General features: G+C 45.9%; 1 protein-coding gene across 1 annotated transcript in view; it reads right to left on the minus strand.

Annotated features, from left to right (window-relative positions):
- Positions 1 to 3,849, minus strand: part of LOC138988506 (zinc finger protein 709-like) — a 15,343-nt gene extending 11,494 nt beyond the window's left edge. The window contains exon 1 of the mRNA XM_070373612.1: positions 3,697 to 3,849. Coding sequence (XP_070229713.1) covers positions 3,697 to 3,699 — 3 coding nt within the window. The 5' untranslated portion in view covers positions 3,700 to 3,849. The remainder of the gene's footprint in view (positions 1 to 3,696) is intronic.
- Between the last annotated feature and the right edge of the window lie 13,528 nt (positions 3,850 to 17,377).

Genomic DNA, 17,377 nt, shown 5'->3' on the forward strand with positions numbered 1-17,377 from the left:
TAAACTTGTTTTAACAAATAGTGCAAGAATTAATAGATATTCACAAACACACAAAATGAATAAAATGAATGTTGACACAGGACTTACATATTTTACCAGAAAAACCCTCAAAACCATTACAGATCTAAATGTACAGTACACAAGTAATAACCTCCTGCAAAATTTCACAGAAAGAAATAGAAATTAAGTCATCTTGGCTTTGATGATTAATTTTCAAACAACAAACACAAAGCCTATGAAAGAAAATAAGTATAATTTCACTTCATTAATAGAAAATGCCTCCTCTGAGAAAGAGAGTGTTAAGAGAATGATAAGCCAAGTCATAGGATAGGAGAAAATATTTGCAAATCACTTATGTGATAAATGGGGCTTCATGGTAGCTCAGCTGGTAAAGAGTCTGCCTGCAATGCAGGAGACCCTGGTTCGATTCCTGGGTCGGGAAGATTCCCTGGAGACGGGATAGCTACTCATTTCAGTATTCTTGCCTGGAGAATCTGCATGGACAGAGGAGCCTGGTGGGCTGCAGTCCATAGGGTCACAAAGAGTCAGACACGACTGAGCAACTAAGCACAGCACCACACATGTGATAAATGACTAGTATTCAAAATAACCTCACAACTATGAAAACTCAACAGTAAGAAGATAAAATAATCCAATTAACAATGGGCAAATGATCTCAACAGTTGACCAAAAAGCATATACAGAAGGGAAATAGGAAATATGAAAACAAGCTGAACATCAAATGTCAATTGGAAACTGCAAATAAAACAATAAACTGTCACTACACAGTCATGACTATCAAGAAAAATACTCAGAATACCAATTAGATGTGAAGATCATTTCATTCACTGTTGTTGCTGTTCAGTCGCTAGGTGGAGACTGTGAGTCCCATGCTCTGTAACCCCCAAAGACTGTACTATTCCAGGCTCCATAGGGGTGCTCCAGGCAAGAATACTAGAGTGTTTTGCCATTTCCTTCTCCATGGAATCTTCCCAGAGCAGGGATCCAACTGGAGGCTCCTGAATTGGCAAGGGGATTTACTGCTGAGGAAAATGGAATTTGATACCCCTATTAAGTAAGACTGGAGAAGGCAATGGCACCCCACTCCAGTACTCTTGCCTGGAAAATTTCATGGATGGAGGAGCCTGGAAGGCTGCAGTCCATGGGGTTGCTGAGGGTCGGATACGACTGAGCGACTTCCCTTTCACTTTTTACTTTCATGCATTGGAGAAGGAAATGGCAACCCACTCCAGTGTTCTTGCCTGGAGAATCCCAGGGACGGGGGAGCCTGGTGGGCTGCCATCTATGGGGTCGCACAGAGTCGGACACGACTGAAGTGACTTAGCAGTAGCAGCAGTATCAAGGAAGACAGCAGCATTCTTTGAAAACAACATATACTAAGTACTTAAGACCCAGCGATACCACTCCTTGTTATTTGCTGAAATGAGGACAACTCTTGTATGCACACAAAATTCATACACAAATAGTTGTATGGGGCCCAAGGAGCAGAAGTTAACAGATAAGCAACAAATCCTGCAAGAGTCAAATAATCAGTGGTACATTCATACAATCAAATACTGTTCACTAATGAAAAGGAATGAAGTGTTAATATCAAACTATGAAAACACATGAAGGAAACATGTATTAAAACTGTATTGCAAAAAAAACCCAAAAGAAAACAAAAAAAAACTTTATTGCAACCTGAAAGGAGCCAATCTGAAAAAGCTAGAAACTGTATGATTCTGAGTATACGAAGGCCTTCAAGTACTTCCCCTTGCAGGCTACAAGGGGCCTTGCTGATGCTACATCATTTCAGTCGTGTCCAACTCTGTGCGACCCCATAGACGGCAGCCCACCAGGCTCCTGTGTCCCTGGGAGTCTCCAGGCAAGAACACTGGAGCGGGTTGTCATTTCTTTTTCCAATGCATGCATGGATGCTAAGTCGCTTCAGTTGTGGCCAACTCTGTGCAACTCTATGGACATCAGCCCACCAGGCTCCTCTGTCCACAGGATTCTCTAGGCAAGAATACTGGAGTGGGTTGCCATTTCCTTCTCCTCCAAGGGGCCTTAGCCGGGCCCTTAGGCTGAAGACAATGAACCCAGGCTCTGCTCCCCACTACAGGTACTCTACACCACCACTAAAACGTTAAACACACAAATCTTGTTTGACCAATTCACCATGTACAAGCCATGTCTACTACTTCACCGAGAAAACCACAAATAACTTCCTTTCATAAAAATATATGTCAATCATTATTTTCAACACAAGTAATCCTACTTGAATACTTTTTGTCTGCAACTGTAAATCCTGGAATGCCTTGGAAATGGACCAAAACTAGAGTGCCCCCCGCCCCCATGATTTCACCATACTCACTCAGGGAATGAAACAAAGTGAAACAAATGGAATGTAAGAATGGACTATTTCCCAAAGACATTCCCATCTTAAGTCTTCGGAAATATTGTATACAGTTCGTTAAGCTCCATTAATTAAATATATCTTACAGTATATAAAAAATAAACAAATAAATGAGTAGATCTTCTGAAGGGGACTCAAAGGGTAGTTCATCAATAAAAGTTTCAAAAAAGAAAGGAAAATCTTCATGAAAGGATTTCCTATGGAGTATCTGTTCCCAGTTAAAAAAAATTGGGCGAAAAATGGCTATTAGACAACGAATTTACTGGCGGTTACTCTCGGCTTTCCGCTAAGGTAAAATACCTACGGATGTCTCCCCCGCACCCCGGAAAAATGCCATCCAAGACTGAGCAAATAGGATAAAAAGTTAAAATATTGCGTTTGTTTGAAATGCACCGCAGAGACGAATAGTTGACCATTTCAATCGGAATTTTGGGAATGAGGGGAACGACCTGGAAGTTTAATGATTACTGCCAATCATAAAAAGGGCTTCCCTGATGGCTCATTGGCAAAAATACCGCCGGCCAACGCAGAAGACGCAGGTTCCATCACTGGCGGTAAAACATCCCCTGGATAGCAACCCCGTCCAATATTCTTGCCTGGAAAACTCCACGGAGAGAGGAGCCAGGGCGGGCAACAGTAGTCCATGGGGTCCCCAAGCATCGGACACGATTGAGAAACTAAAAAACAACAAAGAGCTACTAACTGGTATTAAGGTCTTTGAGATCCCGCTTCCCAAATCTTTGGAAAAATCAGAGGACACCGGGTGCCTGCAGAGTAAAAAGGCAGCCTGGGAGCCCTCTGCTGCTGCCGCTAAGTCGCTTCAGTCGTGTCCGACTCTGTGCGACCCCATAGACGGCAGCCCACCAGGCTCCCCTGTCCCTGGGATTCTCCAGGCAAGAACACTGGAGTGGGTAGCCCTCAGACAACATCTAATCCTACGACCTGACCCTGGAGAACGAGTTGCGATTGTCCCCTGTAGACCATGCACGTGGTAACACAATCTTGGGAAGAAGAGGGGCTGCGCGCGAAGAGCCGCCGATAGAGCCTCCAGGGCCGAAGTTCCGGCGCGCAGTGCCGGGACCAAACGCCCAGGTCCCGGCTGCCGGACCATCCATCCCCCCGCTGCAAGCCGGCGGGGACTGAGATCCGAGTGGCACCCCAGACCCAGCGTATCCACAGACTCCGGCGGTGACCCCGAGGTGCCGGATCAAACCGTGGCCGGGTTCGGACGGTAGCGACCAGTCCCACCTAGCTGTCGGTAACCCAGTCAGCGGACTCACCATTTCAAGTTGCTTGGAAGTTACTTTGAGTCCCTCCCAAGAGCTCCAAAGACTTGCACAGATCGCAGGGCTTCTGAACGTAAGAGGGACCAAAAGGGTGAAACCGGAAAGACACCGGTCTTTCTCCGCAGGGGGAGAAAGGAAGTCCCGGCATTGGCGCAGAATTGCCCCGCCCACCTGCCGCATCGGCCTCCTGGCTGGACAGATTCCAGTGTCCCGCCTCTTCCTCCTGAGTGACAACCTGTGGGAGGTGGGATTGGACCTCCCCTGGCCTGTTACTTGTGCTTGGAAAAATAATAGTTTTGGGGTCTATGATTCCGTTTCAAGATGGAGCAAGTACAGATAAGATGGTGGCCCTGGCCAGTCCTGCCTGGAACAAACGGGTCATAGGTCCTCCCGGGGTCAAGGGCTTGGTGTCAAATTGTGTGGCCAGGCATGGAACTGTGCTTCTTAAGAAAGTCAGACACTGAAATGTGAACTCACCGTCTCTAATACAGGGGTCGCCTCCATTTTCATCTTTGGTCCTAAGGAGGGCTGAGCTTTCCACCTATCCCTGCCCCAGCCCCACTCATTAGGTCCTGAAACTCAAGAATCCCTTGGCTCTGGTTGGAGGTCTGAATCACTCAGCCTTACCTGGGTGCCAGCACGAACCTCAGTCAAACCACAGCCTGTGAGGTGTCTTCATTAACTTCTCGGGTGTACGTTTTATGCAGGATGAAATTTTATTGACTAAGTTATTAATTTGTTAATTTTATTCCAGTGTAGCTGATCTACAATGGTGTGGGAGCCTCAGTAGAATAGCAGGTGAGTCAGTCACATATTTATATATGTTGTAGTTTGGTCACTAAGTCGTATATGAAACTTTTGTGACCCTATGGCCTGTAGCTCACCAGGCTTCCCTGTCCATGGGATTTCCCAGGCATAACTTGACTGTGGAGATTGTTGTATGTATCTCCAAATATATTAAAAGCATAAAAATGATTAATTAATGGGTGCCTTCTACTGGCGGGGTGGCCCGTAATACTCTCCAGGTGTATTCCAATTGACAGTATCATTTCTTGTTTTTATTCTATTATGGGAAATAGGAATACAGTTACCTTACATATATTTTAACTGTTGACATTACAATATTTTGTTGGTACACGGACGGTTTCAAAAATTAATCACTCAATCTAAGAAATAATTGGAATAACTTATTCAAGACAGATTTGAGGATTATAATCTGGGAAGAGCATCTCAGATAGCTCAGTGTAGGAGGAGTTTCGGAGGACAGCAGAAGCAATCCAGGCCTGGGAAAACTGTTAAAGAACCAGAAGTGCCTGGCAGGGATACATCCCAGGACAGCCACAGAAATGGCTCCACTGAGCAGTCATCCTCCTGCAGCTTGTCACTCAGGCACAAAGGGGTGGGGTACTGAAATCTACATAGCCAGGAGGCCAGGAAGGCAACTGGAAAGGTCCACTGGCCAGTTTCTAGTTGCCATCCTGCGTGGGTGGGTTTTGCTAATACTTGTGGGTTCCCAGTAGTTCTTGAGTATCTTCTGTGACTTGTGTTTGTCTTCAGAGTCTTTAGGAGGGACTCAGACCTCCTAAAGAGTCTGTTCAGAAGGCCTTGCTACTTTTGATTTCTAACCTGTTGATCTCATTCATTTCATTAAAGACTTTGAGATGCTAGCCCAACCTTTCATCCCAAGAAATAAGTCAATCTTGATCATGCTTTATAATACTTTTTTTCATAATGCTGGTTCGCAGTTGCTAGTATTTGTTGAGATTTTTTTGAATCTATATTCAGAAAAGAAAAAGGTGTGTGTTTCTTTGGTTATTTTATTTTATTTTATTTTTTGGTAGTTCTCATCTGGGTATAAGAGAAAAACTGGTGTCAAAAACGGAGTGTGGAATATTGTCTGCATTCTATCATTTACAATAGATTGTGAAAATTGTGAAAATCAGTAAATAAATATGGCACCAAGGGAGCACTCACAGAGTCCATTACACACAATGCCTAAATGGTGTCTATAAAGAAATACACTTGTTCTAGCCAAGGAATCGAGAAAGCCCAGCTCCTCCATTAAAAAAAAAAAAGTTTTGGCTGCACCTCACAGCATAGGGGAATATTAGTTCCCAGACCAGGATTCCAACTATGCCCCCTGCAGTGGAAGTTCAGTGGAGTCTTAAGCACTGAACCAACAGATAGTGTAACCCTCCTCCCCTCCCCCATACAAACATGCTGTATAAATGGTTGATAGATAATGAGAGGTGAAACTGACTTTGGCAAAGAGAAAAGTGCTCTAGAAATTTAAGAATTTATTGCCAGCCCTACATAAAGCCCATCTAGGGTGGAAAAGGTCTTTGAGATTCCAAGTCCCAAACATTTGGAAAAGGAGATTTCACATTCCAAACATTTGGAAAAGGAGATTCCACGGGTCCTACCACCGCCCAGAATCCTTCTCACTGACATCCATCTTGACTGACCAATGTGTACGCCACCAGGAAGAACCCTGAGTCAGAGTGACTGACCAAAGCAACCCGGAAAGTAATCCCATCACCATAAAATCCGGGCCATGTGGCAGAGCAGTTCTCCTGGGTTCCCTTACCCTAATGGTCTCTGTTTGGGCACAATTCATTCCCCAGTGTTAGACAAGAGTTGCCTTTCAGGACGCCCAGGTGCTGCCGATCAGTACCACAGAGCCTCAGAGAACAGACTCTGGCGGTGACCAGGAGACGACGGTTCAAACATGGTCGACCAAACATGGTCGGTTCAGCCAGTCCCAAAGAGTGCCTCTGCTGTGGCCGCAGCCGGATCAGCACACTCACCATGTCCAGGTTGCTTGGTTTGTCCGAATCCCGCCTAAAGGAAGCCAAAGACCAGTGCAGGTCACAGGGGCAAACAAGAGACTTGAAAGTTACCAGGAGAGCGAACCACAGAGGAAACATGCGCAACCTTTTCCGCAGTTCAAGAAAGTAAGGAAGTTAAGGTTCAATCTTGGCATCGCCCCGCCCACCGCCATAGTGGCCTCCTGGTTGGACAGATCCTAATGCTCCGCCCCGCGGGACTGACTGAAGAAGGTGAGCGGAATTTATGGTGAACTCACCATCTGTAATAAAGGGACTGGCTCCATTTTCATCTTTGGTCTTCGACAGCGCTAGCCTTCCACCCATCTCTGCCCTGTTCCCATTCAATGGATACATAAGGTAAAGAATCCCGGAACTCATGGCCCTGGTAGGAAGTGAATCAGTCAGCTTAAGGGCGTGCGAGGACAAGTCTCAGTCAAGCCACAGGATGTGAGGAACGTACATTAAGTGCTCAGGTGTACATTTGACACTGGAAGAAATTTTATTTGTTAATTTATAATTTTTATTGGAATATAACGATCCACAATGCTATGCTAGCTTCAGTTGTCCAGCATAGTGAATCAGTCATGCATATACATATATCAGCTCTTCTTAGATTTTTCTCCCATATAGGCCATTACAGAGTACAGAATAGAGTTCCTTGGTCTACAAAGCAGGACCCCATCAGTCATCTATTCTATAGATAGTAGCATGTGCACTTCCATCCCAGTGTCCCAATTTATCCCTCCTCCCTTATGCCTTGGTAATTACAAGTTTGCTCTGCACATCCCCGACCCTACCTCTGTCCTGCAAACAAGTTGATCCACGTGTCCTGGTCTGTGCATGGGTTGGAAAAGAATTTCCAGACATGAGGCAGAACGACAGAAGAATAAAGTTTCTTAGAGTGGGAGACGCTATTAGAACAGCAGGCCTGTAAGTTTGCTATTAAAATACATTAAACTATTAAAAAAAAAAAAAAAGAACAGCGGACCGACTTGATTCAAGGGGGAGCCAAAGGCTTTTGAAGGCTTTTGGCCAATTTTTATAGGCTCAAGACAGAGAAAATTCCTACTGGAATGGTGGCATTAGGTGATTGGTTAGGATGCTATAGGGTGTATAGTAGGATGAGTATTTTACATTATATGAGGTCAGGGAACTGGCCAGTTTCTATCCAGAGGCTTATGGCAACAGTTGCTATTGGGCTTGGTCAGTTCCAGAGATTTTTATCCTGTGACCATGGTACAGGGCTCTGCACCACCTGTAAGGCACATCATGTCTCAAGGAAGAGCCTATTCAGACTCTAGGCTAGGTCTGCTTCTTTTCTTTTTCATTGCCTTTGTTATTAGTTTTGCTCAGAGGCTCTGTGATATCCAACTCTTTGAGACCCTGTGGACTTTAGCCCACCAGGCACCTCTGTCTGTGGAATTTTCTAGGCAAGAATACCGAAGTGGGTTGTCATTTTCTACTCCAGGGGATCTTCCTGACTCAGGGATCCAACTCACCTACATCTCTTGCCTCTCCTGCATTGGTACTTGTGAAAGTCGCTCAGTCATGTCTGAATCTGCGACCCCATGGACTATACAGTCCATGGAATTCTCCAGATTAGAATACTGGAGTGCTTAGTCTATCCCTTCTTCAGCGGATCTTCCCAACCCAGGAATCGAACTGGGGTCTCCTGCATTGCAGGTGGATTCTTTACCAGCTGAGCCACGAGGGAAGCCCCAGCTACCACGGAAGCCCCAGAAAGCCAGCACAGGGAGCTGGGCGCGGGGCGCAGGGGCGACGAGCGGCAGTGGAACCCAACGAGGCGAGGAAGGGCGAAGGCGATCACCAGGGGACTCTGGCCGACCTGCCCCGCCCCAGGCGAGGACGGTCTCCCGCCCACGCTCGGTCCACAAGAGACGCAGAGCGCCGCGGCGGCGTGGAAGAATGATAGGGTGCCTCCCGTGGCAGATCGGCCTTCCAGGAGGGGCCGGGAGCGAGGCCTGGGAAAGTGACCAGGGGCCTCCGGAACGACCGAAGCTCCCTCGCATCCTCCCGCCCAAGGGCCGGGCGGCGCGGGCACGGCCGCCAGCCGGGGACCGGATCCGCGCTCTGGCGAGCACACCCGGGCGGGGCGCGGCGTGGGCACCTGCGCTCCTCCTCATCCACCACGGAAGGACGTCGGCAGACTGACTGAGGCGACGGGCAAAGGAGCGGGACCGCGGCGGGCCAGGGGAGCAAGACGCACCAGGGCTCGGCCCGGGGATCAATAGACAGGACGGAAGAGGCTGACGGACGGACAGAGAGGGGCACCGATGGGGTGCGGCCACATTGGCCGAAGTTGCGAAGACGTGGCAGCAGCAAAGAACCGGCCGTGGAGATGGGGTGGCCTCGCGCCATCGCGAGGGTCCCCAGGGCCGTTCGAAAAGACCCGAAAGCAAGTCGGCCGCCGGGGCATGCCGCGGGATCTCATGGCCGGAGGCCTCCAGCACAGGGGCGGTCCCGCGGCACCCAGGACGCCGAATGGCCTCCCGGGCTCCCGCGGGGCCATCCTGGCGGGGCTCACGCCCGCCACCGGTAACACCCAGAACCACAGCGGGCCTGGGAGAACGCTCTCCCGCCGCGTACCGCGCCCCACGGCTCTCACGCACTACTCCTCCCAGGAGGCCACCCACTTGAGACGAGGCAGGTTCGGTCCCAGACATGGGAAGCGGCGCGGGCAGCCACCCGTCTAGGACCGGGTGGGGGTGCGGGGTTGTGGGGCGGAGGGAAGGCCAGCAGCGACGGGGAGGGGCTGCAACCACGCAGGGCGAGGGCCCCGGGACAGTGACCAGAAATACCGAGATGCGAACGGGCCACCAGGAAAACAAGCGCAGGGTCCCACCGCCACACACACAACGGCGGTCCCTTGACGCCTGGGACGTCGGACTGCCCACCCCTCCCCACCGCCCACCCCGACCCCCACCCCGGCCTCCCACAATCCAGCCCCGCCGCCGCCGGGGAGACCCGCGTGCCACAGCTTTAACGCATGCTGCGGGAAGGTCCTGGTCACCCATCTCATCTGTCTGTCTGTTTCAGGAAGGGGGACCCCTTCCAGAGCCTGAAACTGGGCTCTTATCTGACACTGGGACATGAATTGTCTGAGGAGACACATGTGCTGACAAAGCAAGAGATTTTATTGGGAAATGTCGCCAGGGGCGGAGAGTAGTAGGGTAAGAAAACCCAGGAGAACTGCTCTGCCGCATGGTTCGCAGTCTTGGCTTTTCTAGTGATGGGTTAGTTGCCATTCATTCTAAGTCAAGTGTCCTTCCTGGCTGTGCTCACCTCCTTCAGCAAAGATGGATGCCAGTGAGGATTCTGGGAGGTGTTCAGACATGTGGTGTCTTTTTAACCTTTTGCGAACTCTTCCGGCTGGTGGTGGCTTATTAGATCCATGTTCCTTACCAGGACCTCCTGTCGTAAAACAACTGGTGGAAATGGTTACTATGGAGCCTGGCCAGCTTCCCCTAACAACTCCCCTCTGGAGACTTTATACTCAAGAAATTTAAACTCAAGAGTTGAGGGTGATGACAGCCTCTCATTGGATGAATATTGAAGCAGTTGATTTATTGTAGGAGATCCGTACATTTTTTTCTATGTGACCTATAATGGATCATTCTTTTGTGATGAAGAAGCTCTTGCTGTGGTGTGTAAATAGACAATTCCTGTAACTGATAAGGTGAGGACATGGGTTAGAAGTTCTCTGATTAACAAATTGAAGAATAAAAACCACAACATATCAATAGATGTAGGACTGATTTAGAAAAAGGATGATTTAGAAAAAGATGTAGGACAAGATTTAGAAAAATTTCAGCATCTGGGTTCCCTGCTGGTCCAGTGGTTAAGAGTCAACCTTGCAATATAGGGGACACTGGTTTCATCCTTGATCTGGGAAGAGCCTACATCCCACAGAACAACTAATAAGCCCATGTGCCAAAAATACTGAGCCTGCGCTTTAGACCCCTTAACAAGAAAACCCACCGAATGGGAAGTCCATGCATGGCAACTAGAGTAGCCCCCACTTCAGCAACTAAAGAAAGCCAAGTGTAGCAACAAAGACCCAGCATAGCCAAAATAACTAAAAACTATTAAAAACATTTTCAACATTCATCTATGATAAAAACCCCCGAAAGTGTGCACTGGAAATATCAATGTAATGATGGCCATACATGACAAAGCCACAGCTAATATATGCTCAGTCACTAAGTCGTGTCTGACTCTGACCCCATGGACTGTAGCCCGCCAGGATCCTCTGTCTATAGGATTTCCCAGGCAAGAATATTGAAGTGGGTTGCCATTTTCTTCTCCAGGGGATTTTCTCAACCCAGGGATCAAACTTGAGTCTTCTGCTTTTGCAGGTGATTCTTTACCATTTTGACACTAGGGTTTCCTTTTACTCCCCTAAAACAAGGCAATCCAGCCTCATATACACCTTTACCTAAAGACACAGCTTCCAGGCAACGTACATACCAGCTGAGGACCACCTTAACAAAAGGCCTAAGAAAAGAGAAGAAATTACCAAAACTTCCAACTCTATTATTTTTCACGGTGCTGAATCTTAGTTGTTTGTGCATGGGGTTTCTCTAGCTTTGGTGAGCAGCTGCACCATCAGGGAAGTCCCCAAGTTTTGGGGACTTTATAAGACCAGAAGTGTGGCTCCCCCAAAAAAAAAAAATCCAAAGCCCCCATTCCTTTTACCACTACCAAAACTTCCCCTATTGTTCTAAGAGGCTTATAAGTATTAAAGAGGAAACAGCCATCCTAGGAAGGATGTTTGAGATGCAAATGTCCTAACTAATCTTCTCCTGAATCCTTACCTCTGCCTTCATTTTAAAATGAAAGTTGTAAAATGCAAATGAGATAAGAACTTTGGGTGAACGTTTAGAAATAATTATGTTTTGAAAAAAAAAAAATGTTTTGGAGTCTCTCCGGATATTGAACAACTTGAAACTTAAAATTGTACTAAAATTAGTGAGGAAAAATTTGTGGAAAATACACCCAAATAGTTTTGTACACAATCAGCCAGAATTGAGTAAGTTTAAATAGGTTTAACTGAGTAAAATGAATTTTTAAAAGGAAGCCAGCAAAACCTTAATTTGGCTTTTCTCTTTTAAAGACAAGCCTTCTAAGTATGTTGAACTGCCTTTGGTAACAGATTTTAAATTTCTTTACCTTTTAATTTTGTGTATTTGCCTTTGAAACTGTTTTAAAATGATTTATTTATTTTTGGCTGTGCTGGGTCTTTGTTGCTGCACTCAAACTTCTAGTTGTGGCAAGGAGGGGCTACTTTTCATTGCGGTGTGTAGGCTTCTCACTGGTGTGACTTGTTTTGTCGCAGAGCACTGGTTCTAGGTATGCAGGCTTCAGTAGTTGTGGCTCATGGGCTCAGTAGTTGTGGTGCATGGGCTTAGTTCCTCTGTGGCAAGTGGTATCTTCCTGGATCAGGGTTGGAACTCATGTCCCACGTATTGCAAGGCAGATTCTTAACCACTGGACCAGCAGGGAAGCCCTGCCTTTGAAATCTTATTCTTACTTTGGCTAAGTGAATAAATTCTTTTATGGAGACCTGTGATCCTATTGTGTCTTAAAACACTTTTGAATTTTTGAAATCAAATTATAATGAAGTTTCTTTGACCTCTGGCTAACTTTGGGATACTTCGAAGGGCCCTTGAAACAACTCAGACAGAGATACTAAACTAATAGGTTCATTTGGTATGTTAAATTACATGGGAAGTATTATCAGTTCAGTTCAGTCGCTCAGTCATGTCTGATTCTTTTCGACCCCATGAATCGCAGCAGGCCAGGCCTCCCTGTCCATCACCAACTCCCGGAGTTGACTCAGACTCACGTCCATCGAGTCAGTGATGCCATCCAGCCATCTCATCCTCTGTCGTCCCCTTCTCCTCTTGCCCCCAATCCCTCCCAGCATCAGAGTCTTTTCCAATGAGTCAACTCTTCACATGAGGTGGCCAAAGTACTGGAGTTTCAGCTTTAGCATCATTCCTTCCAAAGAAATCCCAGGGCTGATCTCCTTTAGAACGGACTGGTTGGATCTCCTTGCAGTCCAAGGGACTCTCAAGAGTCTTCTCCAACACCACAGTTCAAAAGCATCAATTCTTCGGTGCTCAGCCTTCTTCAAAGTCCAACTCTCACATCCATACATGACCACTGGAAAAACCATAGCCTTGACTAGATGGACCTTTGTTGGCAAAGTAATGTCTTTGCTTTTCAATATGCTATCTAGGTTGGTCATAATTTTTCTTCCAAGGAGTAAGTGTCTTTTAATTTCGTGGCTGCAGTCACCATCTGCAGTGATTTTGGAGCCCCCCAAAATAAAGTCTGACACTGTTTCCACTGTTTCCCCATCTATTTCCCATGAAGTGGTGGGACCAGATGCCATGATGTTCATTTTCTGAATGTTGAGCTTTAAGCCAACTTTTCCACTCTCCACTTTCACCTTCATCAAGAGGCTTTTGAGTTCCTCTTCACTTTCTGCCATAAGGGTGATGTCATCTGCATATCTGAGGTTATTGATATTTCTCCCGGCAATCTTGATTCCAGCTTGTGTTTCTTCCAGTCCAGCGTTTCTCATGATGTACTCTGCATATAAGTTAAATAAGCAGGGTGACAATATACAGCCTTGACGTACTCCTTTTCCTATTTGGAAGCAGTCTGTTGTTCCATGTCCAGTTCTAACTCTTGCTTCCTGACCTGCATACATATTTCTCAAGAGACAGATCAGGTGGTCTGGTATTCCCATCTGTTTCAGAATTTTCCACAGTTTATTGTGATCCACACAGTCAAAGGCTTTGGCATAATCAATAAAGCAGAAATAGATGTTTTTCTGGAACTCTCTTGCTTTTTCCATGATCCAGCAGATGTTGGCAATTTGATCTCTGATTCCTCTGCCTTTTCTAAAACCAGCTTGAACATCTGGAAGTTCACGGTTCACGTATTGCTGAAGCCTGGCTTAGAGAATTTTGAGCATTACTTTACTAGCGTGTGAGATGAGTGCAAAATATCAGTCATAATTCTAGTTATTATCTGAAAGTATTGTATGTCACAGCAGTAAGAAAGTTACCTTGTCAGTTTTCTTTGTAATCAGATTTAAATGTGCCTTTTTAAGTCTTTTGTCATTATAGATAACTATGGTTTCACTCTGATGACTTTTCAAAAATGTCTCCTCTTCAGGAAGATTTATAAAAAGGACCTTTGGATAAATACAAGTTTCTGATTTCCACACCATACTGTTAAACTAGGTAAGTAATCAAAGAATTCTAATGGTAAACCTGATGGCTTCATAAAGCTGTTAAATGAAAAGGATTAATTATATAGGGCTAAGTGAACTGGGAAATAATTTTATAATTTTTATGGCTTCTATCTAAAAAAATTACTGGCTTATATCTGTTACCCAGGGGTAAGGAAAATCTTCCCCTTAACCTAATTATGATTTAGAAATGTAGTAAATTAAACCTTTTTAAGAAGAATTGAAAGATGTACTTATTTATGTCTACCTGGTTGATTGTACCAGTAACATATGCTTGTCTCAAAGATTAAGCTATGCATATCTGGATGTGCACAGCTGGTATAGTGTAACTGTAGGTAGCTTATTAAATCATTTATGGCCCCTTTGGCTGCCTAGTTATTGCAACTGAATTACAACTAGTTATACTAATCATTGTTTTCATTTAATGTTTATTTTCAAATTGTGCTTTGTGTCTCCTAGTTGCCGTATGTCTTTTTCGATGTTACTAGCTACATTACTTATATCTTGGTTAATTTCGAAGATTGTTGTCTCTCTATTAAAAAAAAAAAACACATTTATTTTGCTGCTCTGGGTCTTAGTTGCAGCATGCAGGATCTTTTAATTGTGGCTTCTGGGATCTATTTCTCCAACCAGGGATTGAACCCAGGCCCCTCTGCATTGAGAGCTTGAAATCTTAGCCACTGGGCTACCTGGGAAGTCCTCATAAGACTTACAGCATTATGTAAGACATAAGTCTCTTAACAGTACCTAGTACATAGCCAGGTCTCCAACAAAAAACTTACATGGGTAAACATCTTGAGGAAATACCAAATAATTGCAATAGTATGACTCTAGGTATGGGAAGAGGCAACGAGAGAAAAATGTCTCCTGGATCATAGTTAGGCCCATGATCCAGAGAATCTTTAATTATTGATGGGAATCTAATCCAAAATTTTTAACACCTGGAGTGGCACATCCAACATTTTCAACCGACCTGGGATGAACCTCCCAGGGTCATGGAATAAAATTTGATTATGAAATGTCTCCCAAATATTGGTCAAATTCCTGACCAAGAGCAGAGGATCTGAGAAATGCTGCCATATCAGTCATCAGTGATTGCAGCCCTTCAACACAAGTTGGTGAGCAATGAGGAAATTCGGGATATGGGACACAGGTCTCCAGATCAAGGAAATTTTTTCAGTGAGCCCAAACTGTTGCATCTTCCCATACATAGAAAAGTCCTGCTGCTGCTAAGTCGCTTCAGTCGTGTCCGACTCTGTGCGACCCCAGAGACCGCAGCCCACCAGGCTCCCCTGTCCCTGGGATTCTCCAGGCAAAAACACTGGAGTGGGTTGCCATTTCCTTCTCCAATGCATGAAAGTGAAAAGTGAAAGTGAAGTCGCTCAGTCGTGTCCGACTCTTAGCGACCCCATGGACTGCAGCCTACCAGGCTCCTCCGTCCATGGGATTTTCCAGGCAAGAGTACTGGAGTGGGGTGCCATTGCCTTCTCCGAGAAAAGTCCTACATACCTTAATTTGAAATTTAGGTTGTCAATATTTCTAAGTCTACAGGTATCAAGTAGACACTTTCCAAAGAAGAACAAGGAAGACAAATCTCAACATTTGGAATCCTGGCAGTGATGGTAGACACTCCCAGAAGATCCAAGTGAGAAGCAGTTAGAATGATCACCACCCTATTTCCCACAAGATTGTGTAATGGACATTGAATGGGGACACTGACAGTCTGACATCTCAGTCTGCCAGTTTTCCGAATAAAATCATATTCCTTGCCTCAACACCCTGTCTCTTGCTTAATTGGTCTGTCATGCAGCGAACAGAGTGAGCTTGGACTCGGTCACAGATCCACTCTCTTAGCAAATTTCAGTTGTACAATACAATGTGAAATATCAGATTGAAACAGGAGGGCAGGGGGAGGGGCACAATCTTTAAAGAATTGCATAGCCATGAATAGAACCAAGTAGGTCCAAGGTGGTAGAAGGTTTGGCTTCTAGTGAAATTTGAGCCTCATTTTATGCTTATTATAATATATTAGCATCTGAATGACACACTCACCAGCACCATGACACTTCCAAGACTGACCATAAAAGGTCAAAAAATTGGGTAATGGCCCATGAAAGAAGAATCAAATGCTTCCACTTCCTATGAAATTACCCAGCTGATATAATGTAACCACTGTGTATTTCCGGCCTGTCGCCCAAGCCATATGCTCTGAGATTCTTAAGCTTAAGATACCTAATGAGTATCTAAGGGGATGGTGTACGGATGGGTGGAAAGCTCAGAACTTTCAAGGACCAAAGATGAAAACGAAGCCAGCCTTTTTATATTTATGAGTCTGTGGACAATTTCTAAAGTCTTTATTTCATTTGTTACAGTATTACTGGGACCTTAGCTCCCTGACCAGGGATCAAAGCCAGACCCCCTGCAATGGAAGGCCAAATCTTAACCACTGAATGGCCAGGGAAGTCCCCCCAGACATCCTCTTATCTGTAATTGTTGATGTTCAGTCACTCAGTTGTATCCAATTCTTTGTGACCCCATGTACTGTGGAATTCCAGCCTTCCCTGCTCTTCATTCTCTCCCAGAGTTTACTCAAACTCATGTCCATTGAATTGGTAATGCCATCCAACCATTTTGTCCTCTGTCGCCCCCTTCTCCTCCTGCCCTCAGTCTTTCCTAGCATCACGGTCTCTTCCAGTGAGTCGGTTCTTTGCATCAGGTGGCCAAAGTATTGGAGCTTCAGCTTCAACATCAGTCCTTCCAGTGAATAGTCAGGGTTGATTTCCTTTAGAATAGACTGATCTCTTTGTTATACGTTATGGCAGAGTAGAAGGATGTGTGCTCATTTTCTCCTGTGAGAACTCCAAAATTGCAACTTGGTGTTGAACAACCATTGACAGGAGAATGTTGGATCCCACCAAAAAAAGACACCCCACCTCCAAGGGCAAAGGAGAAGCCCCAACAAGATGGTCGGAGGGGTGAATTTGCATTTGGAATCAAACCCCATACCCACCAGAGACTCTCAGAGGGCTCAAACAAAACCTTGTGTGCACCAGGACTCAAGAGACCCCACAGAGACTGAGCTGGACCTCCTTTTGAGTGTTTTGAGTGTCTCCTGTGGAGGCATCGGTCACTAGTGGCCTGCCGCAGGGACAAGGGCTCTGGCTGCAGCAGACCTGGGACATGTGGTATGTGCATAAGCCCTCTTGGAAGAGGTCACCATTAGCTCCACTATAGAGCTACTGAGCAGATGACCCACAAACTGCAGAACACTGTTAAGAAAGTTCTGGGACCCACAACAGATTTTTCATTCTGGGGATCCAGCAAGGGGACAGAGAACCACAGGGAATTTGACTTTGGAGGCCAGTGGGATTTGATTACAGAACTTCCATAGGACTGGGGAAACAGACTCTTGGCGGGCACAAGCAAAACCTTGTGCACATCAGGACCCAGGAGAAAGGGGCAGTGTCCCCACAAGAGACTGAGTCAGACTAGCCTGTGAGTGTCTAGGGGTCTCCAGTGGGTGCGTGGGTTGACAGTGGTATGCCACAGGGTCAGGGGCACT

The sequence above is a fragment of the Bos mutus genome, chromosome 7 (assembly GCF_027580195.1).
Source record: "Bos mutus isolate GX-2022 chromosome 7, NWIPB_WYAK_1.1, whole genome shotgun sequence".
Lineage (NCBI taxonomy): Eukaryota > Metazoa > Chordata > Mammalia > Artiodactyla > Bovidae > Bos > Bos mutus.